Source organism: Colobus angolensis, unplaced genomic scaffold, assembly GCF_000951035.1.
Source record: "Colobus angolensis palliatus isolate OR3802 unplaced genomic scaffold, Cang.pa_1.0 Scaffold85, whole genome shotgun sequence".
Taxonomy (NCBI): Eukaryota; Metazoa; Chordata; class Mammalia; order Primates; family Cercopithecidae; genus Colobus; species Colobus angolensis.
The window spans coordinates 1373059-1398706 of NW_012122376.1; the positions used below are offsets into that span (position 1 = coordinate 1373059).

The window sequence follows — 25648 nt, forward strand, 5'->3', positions numbered from 1 at the left end:
GCCAGGATGGTCTCGATCTCCTGACCTCGTGATCCGCCCGTCTCGGCCTCCCAAAGTGCTGGGATTACAGGCTTGAGCCACTGCGCCCGGCCACCCCTGCTCCTTTCTCCCTTTCTTGACCCCCTCCTTTAAATGCCCTGCACAGGACTGCTCTGTGTGCACCCTCGCTGCCTTGCTCAATGCTGAAAGGAGGAAAGGACCCCATCTGCTCTCTGCAGCAAGTGGAGCATTTCCTCCGTACATCTTCCTCCCAGCAAGAACTCTGGGCTTCCAGGCCAGTGGTGGCCCCAGTCACTCCTGGCACTTGCTTTTCTGACTCTGACCCTGTTCAAGGGTCTTTGGCACCATGGAATTAGCTACCTTGAAGTCTTATGACATCACTTCCATCTGCCACTGGCTCTGTGGGGCTCAGACCTGGCCCAATGCCCCACCCCTCGTCTGGTCTCTGGCCACCACCCTCCCTCCTCTAAGTCTGCTGCCACCATGTTGCCAGAATTACTCCCTGAAAAGAGGAAAATGATGTCATTATTTTCTACTTTCATGAAATTTCCACTGGGTCCTTGTAAGCCAAATCTTTGGGAGACAATTCAGGGCCACTGGCAAACCAGCTCCAATGTCCTTGCTATGCTCTGAATGTTTCTATCTCTCCCAAATTCACAGGCTGAAATCCTCAGCTTCAAGGTGTTGGCATTAGGAGATGAGGCCTTTGAGGGTGATTAGGTCAGGAGGATGGAGCCCTCACGAATGAGTGAGGATGAGTGGCCTCAAAACAGAGGCCCGGGAGAGTGCCCTCACACCTGCCAGGACATGATGACACAGAGAAGGCAACATTGTGGAGCAGGCAGAAGGCCCTCTCCAGACATCAGATCTGCGAGTGCCTTGATCTAGGAATTCCCAGGTCCAGAACGGTGAGAATTGAATTTGTGGTTTATAAACCACCCCGTCTGTGGCATTTTGTTACAGGAGCATGAAGGGACGAAGGCAGTCCCCCACACTACTATCTCCCAGGATGGCTCTACTTCCCTGGAAAAGCGAGATGTCGTCAGTAGCTCTTCCCCTTCTGGCGCTATTCTCACACTCTGGAATTCCCGATCCTTCCAGCCATCATCTGGCAAACTTAATTTCACTCTTCAAGAAGCACTAAATATGACCATCTCTGTGAAGTCTTCTCCAGCTCTCCAAAAGAAGGCGTCACTCCTCACCTGTGAGACAGGGAGAGCCAGCGCCCACCTGTGTGATAGGGAGAGCCAGCGCCCACCTGTGAGACAGGGAGAGCCAGCGCCCACCTGTGTGATGGGCGGAAGGTGGGTTTTGTTATTTATCTGCTCATACAACAGCCCTGATGGTAGAATTGCCTCGAGGTGGGCCTGGCTCCATCTGGATATTTCATGGTGCAGGATGGCACTGGGCACACTTTGGGCTTTGAGTGGAAAAGCCTGTTAGTGATCCCACATGAACTAAGGGGGCAGTGTTGTTACTGACTCGAAAATGGACTTCCTCATGCTTTGATCATAAATTCCTGTATAGGAGCAAATCATAAAGAACATAGGATCTTTCTGAATATTCAGGCCAAATGCTGGCTGAATGGGTTCTGCTAATACCACATTTTCAAAAATTCTAGAAATGGCAACAAGAAACCCATATGAAGGCTCCATTATGTTGACCTGCAATCCCTCTTAATAACAACTGTGTTTCCAAAGAGAAACCGAAGGATGAGAACATTTCACCCAAATACCTGGAAAAGAGATGCAAACATTTGACCAAAAACGGAAATTTGCTCCAAACTCCTATTTTTAGTTTACACAATGATGCAAGATGCTTTTTTTTTTTTTTTTTTTTTTTTTTTTTTTTTTTTAGCTTTGGTGCAAGGCAGAGTGTGAACTTTGTCAAGGGAAGGTTATTTTAAGGGAAAATAAAACAGAGCTCCAGCTGAAAATCGTCACGGGGCTTCATATATCACTTGGGCTATAAATTATGTATCGCATTTGTCAACCTGCCAGGCTGTTTCTTGATTTCAGAGGTGGTTGGTGTTGGCTAATACTGACTGCCTCACTCTACTGCACTTTCCTTAGCGGAGGACTTCTATTTTTGACTCTCATCCTCCACAGAGAAGCCTGGTAATTTTCAGTGAAGTACTTGGATTAAGGGCTTTATTGAAAATTACTAGGCCTCAACCAAACACAATAAGACAGACAATTCAGAGCATCTTCAGAAAAGAACACTGGTCTGCCATGATAAAACCAAACAGAAGGCTTTTGGGGGACGCTCAGGCGGGTGGCAAGAATGGAACGGAAAAGGAGCAAGGAGTCACTATTAGCTCGGGAAGGAAGAAACGTAAAAGAATGGAAATGGAAACAGATGGACGTGACATTTTGCAGAGAAAAAGATTAAGAAACCAAGAGCTAGGCTGAAAGACACTCAAAACTTTAAAAAACGGTGGAAAAGTAAAAATAGAAGAATGATTCCTTGGCGAAGAAATACAGAAAGATAACAGAACATCATTCATAAAGCCAGTGTCCAATATAAAACAGCAGCAAATCCATTCTGCCTTGCTGGTTTCTAAGCACAAAGGCAGAGAAACTTTAATATCACCCAATTCCCATCTCTCCCTGGCCCCCCCGGTCTCCCGGGGAGCAAAGAGAGACGCCATTGCAGGGGGCCTGGGATGGGGACCCCTGCTCCCTTAACAGCCTGCTCAGCCTTGTCCGGAGGTAAGCTTGTCCTGGATTCTGGAAGCCCCTATTTGCCCTCGGAGGCTGTAGATATTTCAAACAACGAATGAGCTCTAGGATGAGCTCCTACTTACTGCTTTCCACAGAGTAAGTATGTAAATGAAGATTTCCTTAATTGCATACGGAAACGGGCCACGAGGAGACAGGCTGGGTCAGTGGAGCTGTAGCTGGGTCACGGTTTTGCCAGACTGATGTCCCACTCGGCTTCCATTTTATCATCTTGCAAGCCCCAGTGATCACCGGTCTCCAAGCTTAACTGAGGTCTTAAGTCTCCTTACCACAATACATTTTTAAAATTGGAATTGCATTTTTTTCCCCTAAAATGAAATACATGTAAGATCGAACCAAGGAAATTCTTGTGATATAAACACTCCAAAGGCTGCGGGCACATGCTCAAGACGTGAGCCTGGTGCACGTGGCGCCATCAGCCAGGTCGGTAAGTTCTGTGGATGCTGACTGTCCTCCCTGCAAGCTTGTCTGCCCGTTCACTCACTTAATAAACTGCTGTAATCATTCGGATGGAAGACTGTTATTTTTAACATATAAGATTCTAGACAGGAAAATCCAGCCCTGGTCTTGCAAGCATCTGTCTCCGTCTGATCCATTACCATTGCAGTGAACATGGTGCTAAAGTCAAGTTAGTGCTAGCCTTGGGAAAGGAGCACCCTGATAAAACCCGGCTGCGATGCGGCACGTGGCAGAGTGGGGTGGGATCTGCCCCCGGCCCAGTGCTGGGGGCAGGTGGGAGGCGTGGCCCTTCGCTCTCCCAGGGACTCAGTCTGGGTCAGGCAGCAAGATCTGTAACAAACAAAATATGCCCCAAATAAGGAACTTTGTGGAAAGTCTGAGTGACGGCCACCTTCTTGATTGTGTGCTGTTTGCTCAAGTGCTGGCCAGAATGTGCTCATCTCACTAACAAACAACCACCTTGAAAGTCCCGTGCCTGTGTATGTGTGTGGGCAGGGGGTGTCTGGGACCTGGCTGTACTCACTGTTCAATTCTGCTTTGAGCCTAAAACCACTCTTTAAAAAGCGATTTTACAAAAATGGAGTGGAGCCCAGGCCACGGCACAGATCCCTCAGAGGGAGATCCAGAGGTGGCAGCCACAGCCACTGCCTCTGCTCTTAGGAGCTTATGTCAGCACGGGCCCTGGGGACTCAGGGATGGTTGCTGGAGCAGCTGGGACATTCCCTGGGGGCTTCTCAGAAATGCAGAGCCTTGGGCCCCACTCCAGACCAGCCGAATCAAAATCTGGATTTTTAACAAGATTCCCCAGTGAACTCTAAAAGCCAAGAACATTTGAGAGCAGTGAAATACGCCCAGAAGGCGGGAAGGCAGCTGTCATGGCAGCCGTCACACGAGACAGCAGCAAGCAGCAGCTGGTCCACGCCGGGACAGACCATGGGAAGATGCAAGGGCTTGGGGATCAGAGGGCATGTTCAGAAGAAGGCCAGATGCTGTGGGTGATGAGAGGGTACATCTGGAGGTTCGATTCCTACTCTAAGAAGCCTCATGCCAGATGAGAGGCCTGGATCGCCTGCAGAGGAGATGGGGGAATCCCTGAGGTTTGGGCATCTTTGAAGCAGTTCACGCTGTGATCCAGAGGTCACATTATTAGAAACCAGACTGGTATCCATCTGCAGGAGCAGAAGGGTGGAGACAGGCATGGGGCCTTGGGGAGGAGAGCGGGTAGGCATCTCAGACAGACCCAGGTGAGAGGGACCAAGAACTTACAAGGAGACACAAAGTAAACTGGATCTAGCAGCAGGGCTTCTGCCCAGATGCCCGAGTTGTTCAAAAGTGCCCCAGGTAGAACTGGGCCAAGATGGTGCCGATCTTAGAGCCAGTCTGTCAGCGGGGAAGGCTCATATTCCCTGAGGCACATGGATAGACAGATCCCGAGGTGCAAACGTGACTTATCCTTGCTAAGCCCGGGAAATGAAAAATGAGATTGTAATGGGATTTGTCCAAAGCACAAATGAAAACAACATCACCGAGGGGCAAAATTCTAAATTTTAATAATAAAATAGGTTTCGGAAAACTCTGTCTTGCTCCAACAAGAAGATGCTGCTTTTTCTTGATTTCTTACACTTTATCTTCACAGCTACCTCTTTCTACCTCTCTCCTATTTGCCTCATCTGTATTTCCTTCAGGGCTATGTGAGAGCTCTCAAGTCCCCCTTCCCTCCAGGTTCCCACTGGTAACTGCCGTACTCTTGACAGCTGTCTCACTGCTACGGAAATGACTTTGAGTCACAGGACAAAAAACATCGTATCTTGGTGCTTGTGATCACGCTCGATCATGCTTTCTTTCTTGCCATTTCCACATATATTTTATTCTTTCCAGACTTGGGTCCCCATTTTGTAACTCTTTTAGAAATCTTTAGCTTTTTAAATATTCATGTAGTATAAGGAGTAGATACCAACAGGCATGCAGGCAATTCCGGCTGCCTGTGAGGCCCCACAGGACAGTGGGCAGCTTCCGCTTCCCAGCCGAATGTGGGCGGCCGTGCTGGTCTGATGATGTTCTTGGCGCTCAACAAGAGCAAAGTCTTTGACTCAGAGCAGCACCGTCCAACAGGAACCCAAGAGAAGCCACATCTGTGAATGTCGCATTTTCCTAGCTGCTACCTTTTAAAGAGTAAAACTAATTTTAGTACTAGCGACTCTATCTAAAATATTACTATTTCAACATGAAATCTATACAAACAAATGAATGAGACACCTGGTGTGGGTATTAGTTTGCCAGGGCTGCCATAACGAGGCACTGCTGACTGGGTACTGATTCACATTCATTCACTTCCTCACTGTTCTGGAGGCCAGGATTCTGCCATCAAAGTGTCTGCAGGGCTGGTTTCCTCTGAGTCCTCTCTCCTTGGCTTGTGGACGGCTGCCTTCTTGCTGTATCCTCAACATGGTCTTCCCTCTGGGTGTGTCTGCATCCTAATCCCCTTTCTTATAAGGATACCAGTCAGATTGAATTAGGACCCACCCTAATGACCTCATTTTACCTTAATTACCTCTTTAAAGACCCTACCTCCAAATACAGTCACATTTTGAAACACTGAAGGTTAGGACTTCAACATAGGAATTTTGCGGGGATGCAACTCAGCCCATAAGAACATTTGCTTTTTTGTACTTCATCTTAGAAATATGGTTCACACGGGCCCAATGGCCGCATGTGGTTCAGGACTCAGTACTGGACAACAGTGCGGGTTAGAGTCCTACCCATTGATTGGAAGCTGGTTTCTCTGGTGCTCAGCTGCTCAGAGGGCTTAAATAGACATCTAAGACTAATTTATAAAGAAAAGAGGTTTAATCAGCTCACAGTTCCACAGGCTGTACAGGAAGCATGGCAGCATCTGCTTCTGGGGAGGCCCCAGGGAGCTTATACTCATGGCGGAAGGCAACAGAGGCAGGCATCTCACTTGGCAGGCGCAGGACTGAGAGCAGAAGGCAGGGAGGTCCCACACACTTTTTTTTTTTTGAGATGGAGTCTCTGTCACCCAGGCTGGAGTGCAGTGGCTGGATCTTGGTTCACTGCAACCTCCACCTCCCAGGTTCAAGCGATTCTCAAGCCTCAGCCTCCTGAGTAGCTGGGATTACAGACACCTGCCACCATGCCCGGCTAATTTTTGTATTTTCAGTAGAAACAGGGTTTTGCCATATTGGCCAGACTGGTCTCAAACTCCTGACCTCAGGTCATCTGCCCGCCTCAGCCTCCCAAAGCGCTGGGATTACAGGCGTGAGCCACCGTGCCCGGCCGGTCTCAAACTTCTGACCTCAGGTGATCCACCCACCTCGGCCTCCCAAAGTGCTGGGATTACAGGCTTGAGCCACCGTGCCCGGCCGGTCTCACACAGTTTTGAACAACCCAGATCTCATGAGAACTCACTCACTCTCACGACACAGCACCAAGAAGGATATCTACCCTTATGACCCAAACACCTCCCACCAGGCCCCACTTCCAACACTGGAGATTACAATGACTTGGGATTTGGGCAGGGACCCAGATCCAAACCATATCAGGGCCCCACACCAATCAAGGCTCTCCTTCAAGTTTCCTTGGGCTGTGTCACCTGCCAGTTAAGGCCTGTGATGACCTGTGGACCATTTAAAAAATATTTTTCCCCCAAGATAATTGCAATCTGGGAATGGAGTATGGAAAGGCATGCCCTGGGCCGTTCCAACTTCAGGCTTCTCAACCTTCAGTCATGGCCTTTGTCTTATTCCACTGCATTTAGGAAAGGCAGGAGGATGTTATTTCTCAAATGATGGCCCATCCCCAAAGCAGGCAGGGATACTCAGGCCTCAGCCTTCTTTCTTAAACAAAAGTGATTCTAAGTCTGGCACAAAATGTCACACTTTGAGGTTCTACTGTGACCCCCTCCCTCCTGCACTGGCCACCTGGTGGGATTCCCCACATCACAGTCACGGGGGTCAGGAGCCCATTCTCTCAGGGGGCTTCTCCTGCAGAATCCTGCCTACCGAAGCCCCCTCTCTAACAGAAGAAAGAAACTCCACGACGGAGAAATGAGGATTGAGGCCCAATAAGTTTTATGAGATGCTGTTCTCACATTTCTAGTTGTGGGGAAGCCAGGTTATTTGGGAGACTAGTGCGGACGTCGTCTTTCTCAGAATGCAGGCATACTTAGGGGATTTCTAGATGAACTTTTGTTCATCTAGATTGGATTGTGCTCTTGATTGGAACCCGACTCACCTGTCTAACGAGCTGTGTGGTGCACGCGGGTGCCGCTCACACTCACCTGCCCCTAAGGGCACTGCTCCACCCCTTGAAGTCTGTGGTGACCATATGATCTGCTTCAGCCAACGACACGAACACTGTCATTTTGGGGCAGACGCCCCAGGGCAGGCGACTCCTTGCTGTCCTCCCTGGCTGTGTCCCTGTGTGGCGGAACCTCTGCTCACCTGGGTTCCAAGTGACAAGGAGGACATGGAGCACGTATGAGAAACACTCCTGCGCTGTTTGGAGCCATGGAGATTCGGAGAGGTTCAAACTCTAGCGCAGGCCATCCAGACTGCTACAGAAGATGAATTATTTCCTACTGCTCTTTTTCCCAGAAAATGTAATACTTGCTGATGTTAAAATGAATTTTTTGCCTTGCAGCTGATCACTCAGATACTTCAAATTTCATTTTATCAAATTCTTTCCAGCACCCGTTCTTCGTCTCCCTTTAGTTTTAGAGGGATAAGGAGGCTTTGTTCCTTTTTAACATTCTCATGGAAATATTATGGATATTCAGAAGTGGCTTTTCCATTGGTGTTATCAATACAGCTATTATGAAGAAAATCCTCCTGAAACTCATTCTGATTCAAGGCCAGCCAATGATCACTTTGCTATAGCCCTTGTTCTGTCTCCACCAAAACACAGGGACATCTGAGAACAATCCTTGAGTCAGTTTTCCTTTAGCTGCCCATCCCATTTTGTCACTTGAATTTATTTTTTCTAAGGCGGGCTTTCTCAACCTGGACACGACAGGGATTCTGGTCTATTTCTTTCTGGTGTGGGCGCCATGTGTGCACTGTTGGAGGGTTAGCAGCACCTTCTCTTCCCCCAGTCAGGAAAACCCACAATACCTCCTGCAGATCTCAGTTGAGAACCACTGTTCTGAACCAAACACATTCGTTTTGCCCCTCCATGTGATTTTTTTTGATGAACTATCACAATGTAGCAAAAGATATGGGGCTACCTTTGCTAAAAAAAAAAAAAAAAGAAAAAAAAAAGACTTTGTTTTTTGATTTATCATTTATTGAAGGCCACCTGTCCTGCCATCTATGAGCATTTCTCATATGTCAGGAAGCATGTTAAATGTTGACTTTTCATTCATCTGTTCATTCTTTCTACACACGTCCGTAATGTAATGAGCACGTGCTGTCTGCCAGGCACTGTTCCGAGCATTAGACATGTGGTGGGGAATCGACGGGTGAGGCTCTGTCTTCACAGAGCTCAGAGCCTACTAGGGAACTCATTAAAGAAACACACAAGCAAATCTATCATTGCAAATGATAGTAGGTGCCAAAAAGGAGAAAAGAGGATGTTTCCGTGGCTGGAGAAGAGGTGACATTTAAGCTGACACAGGAAGGAGTAAGCCCAGGGCACGGCAGGGGGACATGCCTCGAGTCCACCGTGCACACGTGGTCCTCTACCACAAAGAAACAGGTAGCCCAGAATGCCAGTCGTGCCCAGAATGAGAAAGCCTGGCTTAGTAAAAGCTAATTCAAGTGACAAAATGGTACAGGCAGCAAAAGGAAAACTGACTCAAGCAATGTCCTCAAGGCAGCGCAGCAGAAACCCGCTGGGCAGTGGCAGGAAAGGGCTGGTGCGTTTCAGGACGTAGAAGGACCAGTGTGGCTGGAACGCAGAGGGCAAGGGAGGGAATGATGGTGGAGAGGTCGCGGGAGCCAACGCCGGTCAGAGGATGTGCTGCCACAAAGAGAGCCCAGCAACAGCCATCAACAAATGCACACATGCCTTCAGTCCCATGACCTCTGGCTCTTGGGCCTCCCGGCCACCCCAGGGTCCCTGCCTCCTGCCCTGCCCATTCAGGAGCACTGCTCACCCTTCCCTAGAACACTATGGAGCCAAGAAGCCACTGCAGGGAAGGGATGGCTGCATTTGCTCCATTTCTTTGCCAGTTTGCTGAGAAACAGGATTCTCCTGGCTAACCTAGTACAATTTTAGTAATTGGCCCTAATCCTCAAAGCTTCTCATTCCGGAGAACAAAAATATATCGTGTTCCACTACAGCAGCGGTCCCCAACCTTTTTGGCACCAGGGACTGATTTCAGGGAGGAAAATTTCTCCATGGACCGGGGTAGGGGATGGTTTCAGGATGATTCAAGGGCATTACATTGATTGTGCACTTCATTTCTATTACTATTACAGTGTAATATATAATGAAATAATTATACAACTCACCATAATGTAGAATCAGTGGGAGCCTGAGCTTGTTTTCCTGCAACTAGATGATCCCATCAGGGGAAGATGGGAGACAGTGACAGATCATCAGGCATTAGATTCTCATAAAGAGGGTGGCACCTGGATCCCTCACAGGCACAGTTCACAACAGGGATCACGCTCCTGTGAGAATCTAATGCTGCTGCTGATCTGGCAGGAGGTGGAGCTCAGGTGGTAATGCGGGCGATGGGGAACAGCTGTAAAAACAGATGAAGCTTTGCTCGCTCACCCGCCGCTCACCTGCTGCCGTGCAGCCCGGTTCCTAACAGGCCATGAACTGCACCGGGGCCGAGGACCTGGGGTTTGGAGACCCCTGAACTACAGGACTGGGTGTAATTCACAGAACATTTCTGATCCTTATTTCCAAGCAGCCTTTGGGAGCCCACATGCCATTCTGAAAACTTCAGACTTTCTCCTTGTGTCAAGAATGGCAGGGACAAAGAAAGGACACAGCAATGCTTACTCCAAAGGTGAGCAGAATCCCAAGCTTGCGACCATGGGGACTGTGTGAAGTCATTGTTTTCAATGGGGTTTGGTTTATGTCAACAGCCACAAAAAGGGGGCAGCCATCATCCCTCCCGGGCGTCACTGTAACTGTGGGTAGGACCGTGTCCCCAGAAATATCTGAAGTCCTAACCCCTGGTATTTCTGATTCTGACCTTATTTGGAAACAGGGTATTTGGATGTAATCAAGGGAAGATGAGGACCTGCTGGAGGAGAGTGGGTCCTCATCTAACTGCTGGTACCTCCTAAGGAGAAGGAGATTGAGACAGAGACTTGCATGAGGAGAAGGCCTGTGATGATGAAGGCAGAACTTGGAGCGACGTAGTTACAGCTGACCAGTGCCAGGGACCACTAGCAACACATGCAAAGGAAAAGGCACGGGGCAGATTCTCCCCTGCAGTCTTCAGAGGGGGTGGCCACGCCAACACCGTGCCATCAAGCTTGCAGCTCCCAGCACGAAGCTATGAGAATACACTCCCGTTGTTGAAAGCCACCCAGTCTGTGCTACAGCAGCTCTAGGATGTGAACGTCGGTACCTTCATCAAGTGTGCCAGTCACTTTTCTCAAAGGAAAAAAAAAGAAACAGGTTCTGAAATGAGTTAGGAATCTTGATGAAACCAAAGAAGGAGTTCCAATGTCACTTCGGTGGCAGGTTTTAAAAACTTCTGAAACTGAAACAGCCTTTTTTTTAATAGTTACTGCATATCTGAATCACAAGAACTACAGTGATCAAATACAATACTGGCTGATTAAAATGACAGCAGGTTTCCTTTTAGTGGAAGTCAAGTGGAATCTATAATTTTGTTTAAGCCAATTAAACTAGAAGCCACCAGGATGGAGCAATATCCATCCTACCATGGGATTAATTCTTCCGTGACAACAGAAAAATGCAAGATGTCAAAGGAATACATTAGCTCTGTGGGCACGGAAACGCCTCCGAATCAGTGTTCCAGACTTCGTTCCCTCTGGTAAGGGTTATAAAAATACTTGGTGCTTTTTTAGAGCATCTATAAAAGGGCTATTGATTTTTTTTTTTATTTTAAGATTTCTACTTTTAAGTGCAAGCTGAAGGAACATGCATAAAACATTTCAATATACAATTTGTAACACATTTCTGGTTCTGCAAACATCACATGCTAAAAAAACGTGTTTACAACGTTGCAGGTAGGTGCAAGGAAAGAGGAAAATAAGGAAAATTGCTTTTTGTTTGCTTTTTACCTTGCCTTTGTCGAAGTAGTGGATGATTTCCTGGTAGAGCTGCTCCTTCAGCTGTCCCTGCGTGGTGGCCTGGTACCCGTCCCGCTGGGTGAGGTGGGCCACACACACATCCTCCGACCACTAAGGGAGAAGCAGAGCATGAGCGGCCCCGAGGCAGACACACCCAAGGACGTCAGAATGGTGGGAGCTTTGCATTGGACACGTGTGGGGGCCGTGGTTCTGGAGACACGCGTGGCTGCTGTCAACAGGCTGGGGATTGCCAGGGCAGAGCCTCTGTCTGGACACACCGACAGGCATAAAAGACGTGGGGGAGGCAGAGCTGCAGTAGGGTTCACACAAAAGAAAAACCCGGCAGGTTCTGGAAAGAACAGAACTGGCAGCTTGCAAATGCCACCTCCTAATATCCTGGGACAAATCAGGAACCAGGTGATCCAGGGCGGCACCCCAGGGCTCTGGTCTCAGTGTTGCATGGGTTGGCATTTTAATCAACAGCAAAGACAGTATATGGAAAGGGACTGGAAAGGCTGTCAAGCTCCTTAAGGATGGGAAGGTGTCTCTGCACCATCAGCCATAGGCATGGTGCTGGGCACAGAGTCAGGGCTTGGCCAGTATTCCTGGCAGCATTGGTGCAGTCGGCCTGTGAGCTGAAGATGCACGAGGAGACACGCCAGAGGGAAGACAAGGCCACTTGACAGATACAACGTGTCAGCTCCTGAACTTGGGCTCAACACATCAATGGCATTAAGTATAGGGTTCAATAAAATTCAGCAGCTATTTGATGAGGACCTGCTGTGTGCTTCAAGCTAGGTCAAAGAGGAGGTGGAAAATGCCTGACCCCCAGGATGGTGCAATTCTACATTAGAGCATAATGACATAGGATAACACTGTGTGAGCTAGGATCGGGCCACTGTACTCTAGCCTGGACAACAGAGCAAGACCCTTCTCCAAGAAGAAGAAGAAGAAAAACAGAACAAGAAAAAGAACACTGCAAAAAAAGACTCCATGAGCACCTCAGGGCAGGAGGCATGTGCTCCCACTGGGCAGCCTGGAGGCTCACGGGAGGACAGGGTGAGCATGGGCTTGCTTACTGCTGGTCCTAGGAGAGGGAGCATGACCCTGTTTTCAGCCAGGCCACGGAGGGTGCTGTAAATAAGGCACTAAGTGGGAAGCTGGGGTCTGGGCAATGGGGCAAGGCTCCATCAGCTACTTACTGTCTTAGCACATGTCCCTCCCCACTTTCCTGAAACCATAGGCCGGGGGGCACCTCCTGCTAGACATCAGGTCTCCCAGGCACTGGGCACGGGCCCTGAATGGCTCCCCCTTTCCAGGAAGGTCAGGCAGGAGTGAGAAGCCTTTAAGTGGTCTGCGAAGTTTTTCACCTTAAAATTAAACTTGCATATCTCCATCACAATTGGATAAACTCTGTAACTTTGAAGTTTGTACAACGTAATTGGTCTACTTTTATTGGTGGATGGAGAATCAAAGTAAAACTAGATTCTGAAACGTAACCACAATAAAATAAACTAAGAACAAGCAAGTTCAGAATCCAAATGACTTCTTTGCTTTTTTAAATCAGTTTTGCAAATGAAAACATTGACTAGGGAAGCAAAAATCCTCTCTACCTTCCACTTCCACATGGAGATGTAATAATGTGATTGCTAGGTGAAAAACTAAAGCTTTTATCGCTCTTGGTTTTGACGAAAGATATGCCTAACCAAAAAAGATTCTATTTGAGGATTTTCAGTTAACAAACAAGAATATATCTGTCATACTGAAGAATTTTCACAACGATACAAATCGTGTCCTTTGGTGAGTTGATTAAATAGCATGAATTCACATTTACAGTAATATCAAAACATACTTAGAAAAAATTGCAAAATGTAATGGGGCAAAAGATATGGAGAGAGATTATGTAGAATTCACCATTAAACCGGGAAATTCAGAAGCTCAGGGGAAATGATAATGCAGTTGGGCCTATCGATTTGAGCTGTGCAACAAACCGTCATGCAGTTTGTGACAAACCCATGTGTACTCAATAAATCCAATGATTAAACAAATGATGCTTTTATGCACCTATATATGTTTTACATTCACACATGCATATAAAAGTTTACTTTCTATGAGAGACGGAGTTAAGGGTTGAGTGAGCAGTTTGTCAACCCCATTTTAATTTCCCTGGGGTAAAAGAAATAGCTTCACATTTGCAAAAACACCTTGTTACTGAAATTTGAGTTTCGAATAAATGACGGCCGTCGGAATTCACAGTGTGAGAGCTGGTATCAGAGGTACCAACTGCAATCTCCATCCTCATAAATTATGCTCTTTGGGAGAGCCTTACATGGCATGGGGCCAAATGGGTCCTCAGACAGCCAGCCTCAGGAGGACAACTGATGAGGCCTCCAGACTGAGTTGAGCTCTGTATGTTTATTTGTAACAGACACTGCTGTTTCCAGGCAGAGGCCAATTTCCACTCCCAAATGTCTCTAGGGCAGCCTGTGTATATCTGTGTCACAGAAGCTAGCAGAAATTTCAGGATCAGTCCAAAGATGGAAAGAGTCTTACCAGAGTTTTACTTCATAACACAATGTCTTCCTTAACTCCTATTACCTAATTGACACTACTTAATACCCATTTCATGTAATTTTCTCTGGCTCTCTTTTATTACATTTTTGGTTTTTAGGAGGCTGGCCTAGATTTGGAAACATGACTCTTTGAATGAGTAGTCTTTGTGGAATGCCACCAAACTCAATTCTAATTCTTGTAACTGTTCTTATTTATCCAGTTCATAATTTTTCAAATTTTTATAAGGATGTCATGAGCAAGATCATCTAATAACTTGCTGAAGTTGTGAAATATAAAACTAGAGGCTGTACAGCAATTTATCCATCCATCTATCCATCCATCCATCCATCACTGTAAACAAAGGAAGTCAATGTCTGAAGCTATCTGAGTAATAAAAGAACCACTAAGAGTTGACAGTTGTCATGCCAGACCTGTGCTAGGAGCAACACTCTTTAGAAGAATCAGGCAGAGAGCGCTAGCAGGAGGTCTCAACGTGAACTGATAAGAGTGAAAAGTCATGATCTGGTCCCTAACTCTTTACTAAGACAATTAGGGGTGTGTCTCATCCTGTCTCTTAGTTGTTCTACCAGGAAAATTCTTGATATTGATATTATTCTTCACCATCCTGGAGTCCTCCAGTCCTGAACAAGGAATTGTAGAAATCTCTAACTTGCTGTCAGCTCACAGCCAAGTGATGGGAGTTTACAATGCTTAGTGATCACCTGCTATGACATCTAATTAAATCTGCATTCAGAAGGGACAAATCTCTAACCAAAGCACTTCCTAAATTTTTTTGATCATATCCTTGCATTTATTTAGTCAGTTTCATACAACCTTAAGTTATACTTACTAGAATTTGTCATGGAAAAATGAAATTCTCAATACTCTTAGAATGTATAACAATAGAATCATCATGTAATTGACATTACCTTAAGAAGCTTTGCATGGAGAAGCAAAGTGTAAGCCGCTTCGGTGTAGTTATCACACTCCTTGTGCAGGTCACAGAGTTTGTACAAATACCTGAGACAATAAAACGGAGGTATGTTCTTAAAATGTCACTAAATAATTTGTGTTGAGGATTGCAAGAGCTAAATTCTATGTTCAACAGTAAATCACAGCTATACTTTCTTTTTACAATGTTCATAATTCATAACGCCTTACAAACTTTTGGTACAGAAAGCACTAAGAAAAACTCAGGAAAAAGATAAAGATGATACACAAAGTAGAATTTTCCTTCAAATTTCTCATTCCTTTTCATTTTCCCTTAAACATTTTTAATGAGACACCCAATGCTTCATTGTGATTTCCCACATTTCTACTGAGTCCAAATGCACAACAAAATCTGTAAAAATACAAATCCATTAGAATAAAGAGCTCCAATGATTACAGTCAATGTGATCAAAAGAATTTCTTTGCCATAAAGAAAAACAGGTAACTGAGTTATTAAATTCATACAGTATGTTTTTAAAAAGGAGAAATAAAAAAACCTAGAAATAGAAAATTAGACAACCACACTCAGCGTAATAAACACATCACTAAGAACTCACGCTGCGTAGGTTACATCCTTCTCCTAGTCTCCAGAGCGGTAATCTCCCTAATTATTTGACACTAGACTTTAGAAGTAACCAAGAGAGAGGGGCTCAATCACAGTCCCTCACTTCAGGGAGCAAGGTGAGTAGGGAAGCAAAATCTCCAGCAGGCAATGCAAAACATTTCTCTTCTTCATGGAAGAAAGACATAAAACACGTGGGACTAGGGCATCAGTTAAATAACAGCAGACTGAAAAATTATAACTCAACTATGTCTGGTAAAGTTATAACTGGATTTCTCACTGGATCATATAACTTACTGTGAAACATTAAAATGTATGTGCTTATCTTTTTGCAAAAGGGCCACAAGAGTTGGTCAACAGGGACAAAACGCTGTGAAACAATTAGTAGTAGTTTTAATTCTGAGTTGACTAAAGGTGACCACCAAGAACTCAGCACCAGTCTGGACAACACAAGGGCTACACGAGGGCTGAGAATGCATCCGGGAGCTCCACCAAACTCTACCTTATACGTTTCACAATTTTCTACAAAGTAAACCTCTGTGGCTAGAACACATTTCTCAGCATAGGTAAATATACAACACATATTATTATTTATAATTAACATGCAAACAAGTGTGATGCATACCTACCTTATGTACATTTCTTCTCTTTCAATTTCTTTGTAGAAATTCTGAAAAACCATAATACTGTTTTAATAAATCTGTTCCACAAAAGGTGTCACATGCACATTAAAAATTCAAGATACTTCATCTTGTGTCAAACGCGGCCGAATGGACCCAGCTCTTTGGATCAGAACCATAAATTCACATAAATTGCAAAACCATCTTACACGGTTCTTCACTTTTATTTTTTGCTGGTCAAACACAGTTCCATTTCTACACTGAACACTATAACGACTAAAATCAACTCCTATCACTTGAAAGTCACTTGTCTTTAGTTAAAACAAAGTATTACCCAAAAACACATGAAGATGTGATATCTTAGCCATAGTAATCTTATGAGAACAAACGAATACATAAATAAATATCCCAAATTTGGGAATAAGCAAATAAGCATCATCAACAAGATTTAAAGCTTTCTGGGCCCAGCCTCAGCAAAAAAGACAATATGATAATATAGACCTGAGGTATGAACATACTAGCCAATATATTAAAGACATATATTAAAAGGTAAAGTAAATTTAATTAACACTGAATAAATAATTCACTTCCCCCAGCTGCACTTGCCATGCTTGGAGTCCTCAACAGTCACATGGGGCTAGTGTTACTGTATCAAACAGTATAGACATAAGACCGTTTCATTATCCCAGAACTTTCTGGTAGATAGGACTGTTCCAGGTAGACAAACCTTCCAAACAACGGTTAAAAAAAAAAAAAAAAAAAAATGGGCTGCCTCTGAAAAAGCCCCCTGTGTATAGACACTGATGGAGAAAGCTTAGTTAGTAGATTAAAACCAATGGATTATTTCTACATCTTTACTGGAAAATGTCGTCTGGTTGAGCAATAATATTTCTATCAAAATTATATTTCTGAAGGTGAACATCTCCATAAACACTTTAAAACCGTTTTCACACAGGAGCCGCCAGAAAGGCACAGAAGTCACCTAACAAGGCCTAAGGTAAGGAAACCTCAGAGTCACTTTCAATGTGCAATTTAGCACCTAAAAATGATGTCAGTTCTCTAGAATTGGAGCCTGAAGTAACTAGTGAATACCACCATTACAGAGACATACAATTATCCAAGAAAATGGCATAGGCTCTTTAATTTCATGAGCAAAACCCAGCATTGCTTCTACAATTGATGTCTCTGAAAAGAAATGATAACTAAGTCTAGAAAATAAGCGGGGGCACATTTAGAAAAATGCACCAAGATTTTCAAGTTTCGTTGCCTCTGACATTTTAATGTCCTCCAGTTCATACGACATGGCTCAGTAATGAGGATATTTTCAGCAGACAACTCAGTGTCGCAGCAAAGAGAATCTGCATCAAAGGCAGAGGATAAGTCCTTCACTTCCAACTCAAACTCGCCAGTATTTACAAGCCAGGGTTTCACACCGGCCCCTTCTGTACTCGTATTTTTAATCCTTTCTAAGGTTTTGATCATTTTTCTTTACAATTTCACAACGGGAATATCATGCGACCTTCATTCCTCTCTCGGAGATACGAAATGTCTTCTATTTTCTGCCTGTGCTGGGTCCTGTTCCCTTCCTAGGACTTCAAAACCTCTCCACAACCGAAGTACACTCATCTCCAATCCCGATTTCTATATAAAACCTTTGTGTTTCTTACGTAAAGGTCCACGCGGTGCTCCCACTCCTCCTGGGCTCAACGGGCAGCCTTGTCTCTCAAGTCCCCCCACACCAGCGCTGACTGACGTCTGTGCCAAGCTTGCAGCTCAGCTCCCAGAGGAACCCCACTGGGACTGGACCCCCAACTCCAATCCACCGCTAGGCATTGATCTTTCAGAACGCAGACATCAGAATTATATTTCCATTTTGGACTAAAACAGATACTAAGATTTTAAAAATACTGGACCCCACTCTGCATTTAATTAGCCTTGTCACGGGGCCATGAAGAGAAGTAACTGGCATCTGCAAAGTAATGACGAGTCTACCAGTCTCAGAGATGGGATGTGTGGATGACTGACAGAAGAACTAAGTGACACTCAGCGACGTTAGTGACCAATAATTAAAGATGCTCGATTATGAGGTGTCAGTGAAATTCTAGTTAAAGAATTACAAATACACATCCAAGATCCAATATACATGCAGACATCCTTGCAGGGGACGTCTTGGGGACTTAGGTGGCCAAGGAGTGTGACTGCTCGCATCTCTTGCTTTTTCATTTTCATTTTTCTTCTTTTGTTTTTGAGACAGAGTCTACCTCTGCTGCCCAGGGTGAAGTGCAGTGGTATGATCTAGGCTCACTGCAACCTCTGCCTCCCGGGTTCAAGCTATTCTCTTGCCTCAGCCTCCCAAATAGCTGGGATTACAGGCACCCAACACCACACCCAGCTAATTTTTGTATTTTTAGTAGAGACAGGGTTTTGCCACGTTGGCCAGGCTGGTCTCAAACTCCTGACTTCAAGTGATCCTCCCTCCTCGGCCTCACAAAGTACAATAGGCGTGAGCCACTGTACTCGTTCCCATTTTTGTTTTTTTAAGGGCAAAGAAATAGGACGTGAAGGAGTCCACACAGCTTACAATATTCCACTAACTGTGTTTTGGTAAGAAACCACAAAGCTGGTTCTAAAGAAAACTTGGCAACAGACTTAAAGAGCATCGGCAAATTCTATATTCATATTATTTATTTAATTTTTTAACTTGAGGCTTCATTTTTTCTTAGTGACTAAAAGAGTATATTTTATACGTCTCCAATAGCTATACATCTATATTCATTTAGAGATGGTTATACATATCCATCCCTATTAAACTCTGTTGCTGTAATAAAAGTACAAGGAGAAAACAGAAAACCTGACCAGGAAATTGAGCTGGGTGGTGAGTATTTATGGTTAGGACACCTAGCTACCTATCTTTAAAACTCTGGTTTCTTGTTTCTCTTTATTCCACAGATTTATTTTCTAAATGAAAAAACGGTGACCGCTGGGATCCATTTTATCATCCCCAGGAAATAGTTAAGAACATAACACTTGACTTTTCACTAAATGACTCAGGACATTCCCATTTGAAGAAGGTTAATAGTGTCAGATAATCTTGAGAACCCTGGGTGTATTTCTTAGTTAAAACTGAGCAAGTGCCGACCACAGTAACAGTACGTGGGCACTGAGGCAGGCTCTGAATGAAAGAGGAACACAAGTTCACATTAGAAAGTGTGATTACAGGTTTTATTACAAGAGTTTTTTTTCCTGACCCTAGATTCAGGTGATAAGAGCCCATATTCAGAGCACACCACCATTTCTCCACTGTTCCATGTCCCGGTGAACATAAGAGATCTTGCTTAAAACAAATAGAAGACTCAATCATCAAAGTTGGAAAACTAAAAAACATATTGATAATTCTTCCTTCTGGGCACTTATCAGCCTCTTAGATCCCCTTAAGGATTAGGAGGAACACTAAAAAGTTATGTCCACAACAGGGAAGGATTTTGTAAAGGTCTCCATTTCTTTCCCATAGGAAAATACTGGTTCCTATTTCACGTCAATTACATTGGCACCATGACATTACTTTGAACACTGGCTGGAATGCAAGAAGACAGTGAAGCAAGCGCCAGGTTCTTTCCTGTCTGTACGATCAAACCAACTGACCTGGGGCAGAGCTTGCTGCTGTACCCCTTGATCAGTCTCCAGGGGAATATGAAGACAAACACAGTCAAGGCCCAGACCTCAGGGTCAGACATCAGAGGCCAGTAGTTTCGACAGTAGCCTAAGACACCATGACGGATCTGCAAACTTTCAGATTTTTCAAGCTCACAGATTCTTCTGTGTCCAGTTGATTGATGAGACCATCAGAGGCATTCTTCATACTATTGCAGTGCTTTACCCATCTTCTTTTGTGTTTTATCTAGTTTTCCCACTAGAGCCCTTAGGATATTTATCATAATTATTTTAAATTGCAGGTCTGATGATTTCAAAACCTCTGCCATATCAGAGTCTGGTTCTAATGCCTGCTCTGCCTCTTCACTGTATCTTTGTCTTTAGTGTGTATTGTGATAATACCTTGAAAGTGAGTATGATGGACTGGGTAAAAGGAATCTAGTACCGGCTCCAGTGGTGGTTTCTGCTCCTGGGCTTCCACTCTGTGGGTCTCTGGATCTTCTTGTTTCTGTGACTTTGGGGTCAGAAGTTTGTCTATGGATCTAAGAAGATGGAACTAATAATTGTTGATTGTTTTCCGTTTATTCAGCTTTTTTCTTGTTGTGAGGACGGGAGTGACAATTTGCAAGCTCTACATGCTAGACCAAAAACTGGTCCCTTATATTTAGATTTTTAAGGAAAAGAAAACGTGTTAGAGAAATGCTTATCATTAGCCTAACCAGGTTGTCCAGCCATGGGATGAAGGGGCGAAGACTGTTCATGATCTTTTAGCTGTGAAATTCCTCACGGCAAAGCACAGATCCAGCACGGATACCACAGTCGATGAAAAGTGAAAGTATTCCTTTTCGTTTATCTTTTTAATCCACACAACTCTGGCTTTTTAAAGAATGAATGATGTGTCATGTTCCTCCTGGCACAGAAGTCCATTTCCGTGAGCATAAAGCACCCACAAGTCCACATACAAGGTGGACGTGGCAGTGAGGGCTATGTATCCAAATGTTATTGGCGACTCTGAAATCCAGAGGCCAGTGGCTGGGAAGAGAAGGGAGGTAAGCAGAGCAAAACAGGAGTAGTATTTTCTTGCATTCCTGCCATGGGACAGGCAAGGAAACTTGAGGAAAGCCCTACTACAGCCAGGAGTCAGTCCTTGTGTTTGTTTCTTTATAAGAGAAGCAGCGAAGGGAGAAGCAGAGAGCTCTGGAGCCAGGTTGTGGGAGTCACGAGGCTGCTGAGAGCCATGAGGCTGGCTGGGAGCTGAGTTTGTCGCAAAGCTTCCCAAAAGCTCACAGCACTAATGGATTTCCTGGATTAGGGACCACAACGACACCAGGAAGTGGGTGTCCACAGAACCCAGCTGTATCAGGGCAACAGCAGGAATGCAAATGGCAGACAGATGGCAGCAGCCAAGGTCACCCAGGCGTCTGCTCTCCATGGTGCCCAGATCCGGTTTCCTGTGGCTGCCGTAACGAATTACCATAAACCTAAAACAACAGACGTTTCTTCTCACAGTTCCGGAGGCCAGAATCTGAAATCAAGGTGTGAGTAGGACAACGTTCCCCTAGAAAGCTCTACGGGAGGATCCTTCCCGGCCTCCTCAGGCTTCTGGTGGCTCCAGGCATTCCTTGGCTTGAGGCTGCATCCCTCCAATCACCGCCTCCATCTTCACAAGGTCTAGCCTCTGCTTCTGTGTCTTCTCCTCTTTTGTCTCTTATGAGGACACCTGTCATTGGAGTTAGCACCTCTCCACGCCCCTTGCAGGTAATCCAGGATAATCCCATCTGAGATTCCTAATTTAATTATATTTGCAGGGCCTCTTGTTTCCAAATAAGGTCTCATTTGCAGGTTCTAAGGACTGGGGGATGGATCCACTTTTGAGGCCACCATTCAGCCTACCTACTACATAGCATGCGTTTATAGTCTCCTAATCACAAAGCCTTAAGGGTGTAATCAATGAGGCACTACCCTGGCTGCAAAATACGATGACTCATCATTCACAATGACAAGGAGAGCTATGTTAAAACATCCAGAGATGGGACAATTTTACAGACTTATTCAGAGCGGATGGCTTCATGATTCCTTCCCTGCAACAGATGAGGAAACAAGCAAAGGAGATTGTTCTGCCGCGGAAAGCTTCGTGGCTGACTGTCATAGATAAGGGCTGGGGCACTCCCTGCTTCAGTTCCTGGTGTGCTGTGAAAACTGAAAACACGTGATTAACCTTTCACTCACCAGCACATTGACGGTGCAGCTCATGCGGTTTTCTTTGTTCTCGTCGTGCATGATGGTTCTATAATCCAAAAGCCTTTCCATTAAGCGCACCACGAGTTTTACAAAAGTTTCTCCTGTTTTGGCGAGGTATTTATGCTTCCTGCAGTGCTCCAGAAGGCTGAAAAATAATTATACACACCTTGTTAATCACACTCAGAAAAAGAAACTCAACGGAGGTGCAATTTTAACTATTTTCCATTATTAACACATTTTAATTATTTCTGTGCTACGAAGTTCATTGTAGTCTAATTACGGTCTCCCTAATTATCTCTCCCTGAGAGATATACAGCTCTATCTCTCTCCGACATAAATCCCACTGCTAATCAACACTTACATTTTATCAAACAACACTTTGTACTGTTCGTCTCCTCTGCCTCCTTCCACTTCATGATCCAGCTTGGTGATGATCTCATTTTCAAACTATAATTAAACAGAGGAAGCGTAAATAATCACTATGGTGGGTATTTCATTTTATGACTTGAGTGTCAATAGCACATAAATCAACAAGAGAGATCATCCCAGACGGCTACCCTCTGCCTTTGAAGCCTCGTTTAAGAGTTGCCAACACAGAACCCCTGGAGGTTTCTGATGATCCCCTGCCACAGAAGGACCTTTCATTTCCTTTTCTGGTTAACGGAGCCTGAACATGCACGTCCTGATAGCAGGAGCAAGAACCAGGGGAAGAAAGACAAGGAAACTGTAGGGGGGAAAAAAAAATCAAAGCGCAGCATGGAAAAAATTCTCAAATTTCATCTCTACGAACACGTAACATCCAAAATAGCTCGTTGGTTCCTGAAATGAACAGATGGTGTTTCTCCTGCCAGTGAAGAGTTCTCGGCAATCTGAAAGCATCCTAGGGGCCACTTAGCTGCCATTCCTTGATAGATCCTAGTGAAATACCTCACTCTGGCTGAAAAAATGTTCTGAAGAGCAAGAGGAGCAATGTCCCTAAAGACAGACCAGCAGGCACCTCAAGAAGGTCCATCTCCAGCCTATCCTCCATCCCCCAGCTTCTGATTCAATTTCCTGGGAATCAGGGTGCAGAAAGGTTGCCAGTATCAGCTCATTATGTCTCAGATCCGTGCTTTTAGAAAAACTCTAAATTCTGGGGAGGTGGAAATCTCTAAAATGTCTTCAAGTGTCTGATCAGGCTGAAAAAGACCTCAATAACAATGGACATGTTTTCTCCATCCTCACTGCCCAGTTCCCCATCCCTGGCAGAGTTCACAGCCACCTCAGTACTGGGACTCTGGCCTGGTGATCAGCCATGCTGCAGGGGACCCTGAGTTACCATTGACTTGTGTCAGTAGCACGGAGGGGCTGTGAGATCATTCGTTCCCATAAAGATGAGACATGCGCACTCTAAACTGAAGGAGGATGGACCAAGGAAGAATTGGAGAAAGCTGAATTCAGGCTTCAGAAAGCAGGTACGCCACGGGCATGTACGCAAGGGTCTCTGGGATCTCTTTAAAGCTATGTTCAATCACCTACTTTCTCAGGCAACAATGCTCAAGCCATCCACTGTTATTAGGATCCCAGTGGAATGTAAGCTGAGTGAGAGGAAGAAGTTTTCTTTGGTCATTGCTCTAGCCAGCCCCAAAACCTCAAACAGTGCCTTTGATGCTGTAATGGAATGAATGTGCTGTGTGTATAGAAACTATTGAATACAGTTGGCCTTAGACCAACTTAGATTGGATAAAGTGCTTAGACTGGATAAAGCTGGAGAGGGCTTCATATGTCAGCAAAGGAGTGGTCTACAGCGTTGATAAATCACAACCTGCATTCTTGGCCGAGCCAAGTCCAGTAGTGAAAACAGCTCATCCAGAGGGCCTGTGACAGACACTGTGGGCACCAGAGACTTGGGGATGCCCCAGCAGGAGCAGGTGACTATGACCCCCTGGAGAAGCAATAAGCAAGGAGTGGTGATACCCAAGGAGGGGCCTCAAAATGGACACAGATGCCCTGCCTGTCCTTGGTCAGTACACACTGCCCAAAGCCACAGCTGTATCACACTACAGATGAAACACAGGCTTTAAGCACTGGAGAGAAGTATTGATTCTTGCCTGACATCAAGGACTCAGCAACATTCCCAGAACCTGGACCTTAGTGAATCTCTCCAATTTTCTTCTTGATCTTCTCCATGGTCTCTTCCCCCAAATAAACACTTCTTTTTGATTCTGTCTGGCCTAAGAAATTGAGGGATTTTAGCAGCACAGACAGATGGTTCTATTGAAGGAGGAATGACTTGCTTTATTTTTTTCACCTGAAATCTCACATTAACGATTTTTACTGTAAAATAACAACCTTTTGATACTAAACACTACTATCCTGCTCTTTACAGAAAATAATTCTGCAAAAGATAGTTCTTTTTGGGATCAGATACAAGGGAGAACACTTGGTAGTAGCCCAAAAGTTGGCATTTCAAGGCAGTCCCATCTCCCAGGTGGTGGCATGATCCAGACAGACTTCAAAGACTAAATATTTGATGAGGGCTGATGCGTCAGGACAAATAATAAAGACACAAAATTAAATTAAATTTAATCAAAACATGATTCAATTTCATGTATGTTTAATGAGTACAGACAACACGAGAGGTACAGAGAATGCAGAGAAATGTGCCTTCTCCTGACATGGGCAAACACGCAGGCATTTAAAATCGCTCCTCACTGGTCAATCCGAAGGGATCTGAACGCGGAGTGTAGGTTATGAAAACGGCATGTTTTCTGTGCTTCCACGTAAATCTCGCTGTCACAAACACCGGCAATGGGGAAGTTACAGCTACCTGGGTGTGCTGCTGATCAAGTTTCGACTGAAGAACTTAATGATTTCCAAAAAAAGTGGATGAATGGTAAGTCAATCACAACACAGCTGATTCTAATTTTACTAACCCTAGTCCAAACTGAGTAATTTACACAAACACCTGGCCACCCTATTCTGTTTATTAGCAAGAATTCAATACCAGAGATCCACAGCTAGCCTCCAATTCCAGGATCCTCGTTAATTTTTACAGAACACACTCGAATTGATTCGCTAGTGTGCTGTGAACTGTTACTATAATCAGAATTAAATGATCCTGTCCCACTAAATTGGAGATAGTACACTTGCTGATAGAGCAGAGCTGGTTTTATAAAAATCATGCTTATTATCTTCCTTGTAAATGCACATTGTCTGCTGATTTGCAACAAGGTTCTCTATGGCTGGGATAAAATTAGCAAGGGTTTCCTGTGTTGCTCAAAAGGTGGCAGAGGCTCACTCACATAATAAGCAAAACCATTATATTTTCTTCTCTTTTCTGAATCACTAATATTGCTACAAAAATATTCACAGGGTGTCCAACTTAAAATGCTGAACAGAGAGTCTCTAAGTGTCTGATACCAGCGGCCCTCTGAGAACATGAAACAAGAGAACACTTATGGACAGAAGGCCTTTCGGAAAAGTTGCTGTTAAATTGAACGTGATGGAATCAGGGGGCTGAGCTCAAAGCGGTATTGACATCTTGTTAATTCAATTAACTTGAAAAGGAACCACTGCTTTTGCCACTCACTGCCACAGTTAACCATAGGC

At 44.8% G+C, this 25648-nt stretch overlaps 1 protein-coding gene across 2 annotated transcripts in view; it reads right to left on the reverse strand.

Moving 5' to 3' along the window:
• The window catches only part of DOCK1 (dedicator of cytokinesis 1), a 489568-nt gene that overhangs the window by 57779 nt on the left and 406141 nt on the right, over positions 1–25648 (reverse strand). For both annotated transcript variants that reach the window (XM_011930180.1, XM_011930179.1), the window contains exons 33-37: positions 22419–22504; positions 22046–22202; positions 16175–16215; positions 14923–15013; positions 11432–11551 (exon numbers count right to left, since the gene is read on the reverse strand). In XM_011930180.1, the coding sequence (XP_011785570.1) occupies positions 11432–11551; positions 14923–15013; positions 16175–16215; positions 22046–22202; positions 22419–22504 (495 nt within the window). The remainder of the gene's footprint in view (positions 1–11431; positions 11552–14922; positions 15014–16174; positions 16216–22045; positions 22203–22418; positions 22505–25648) is intronic.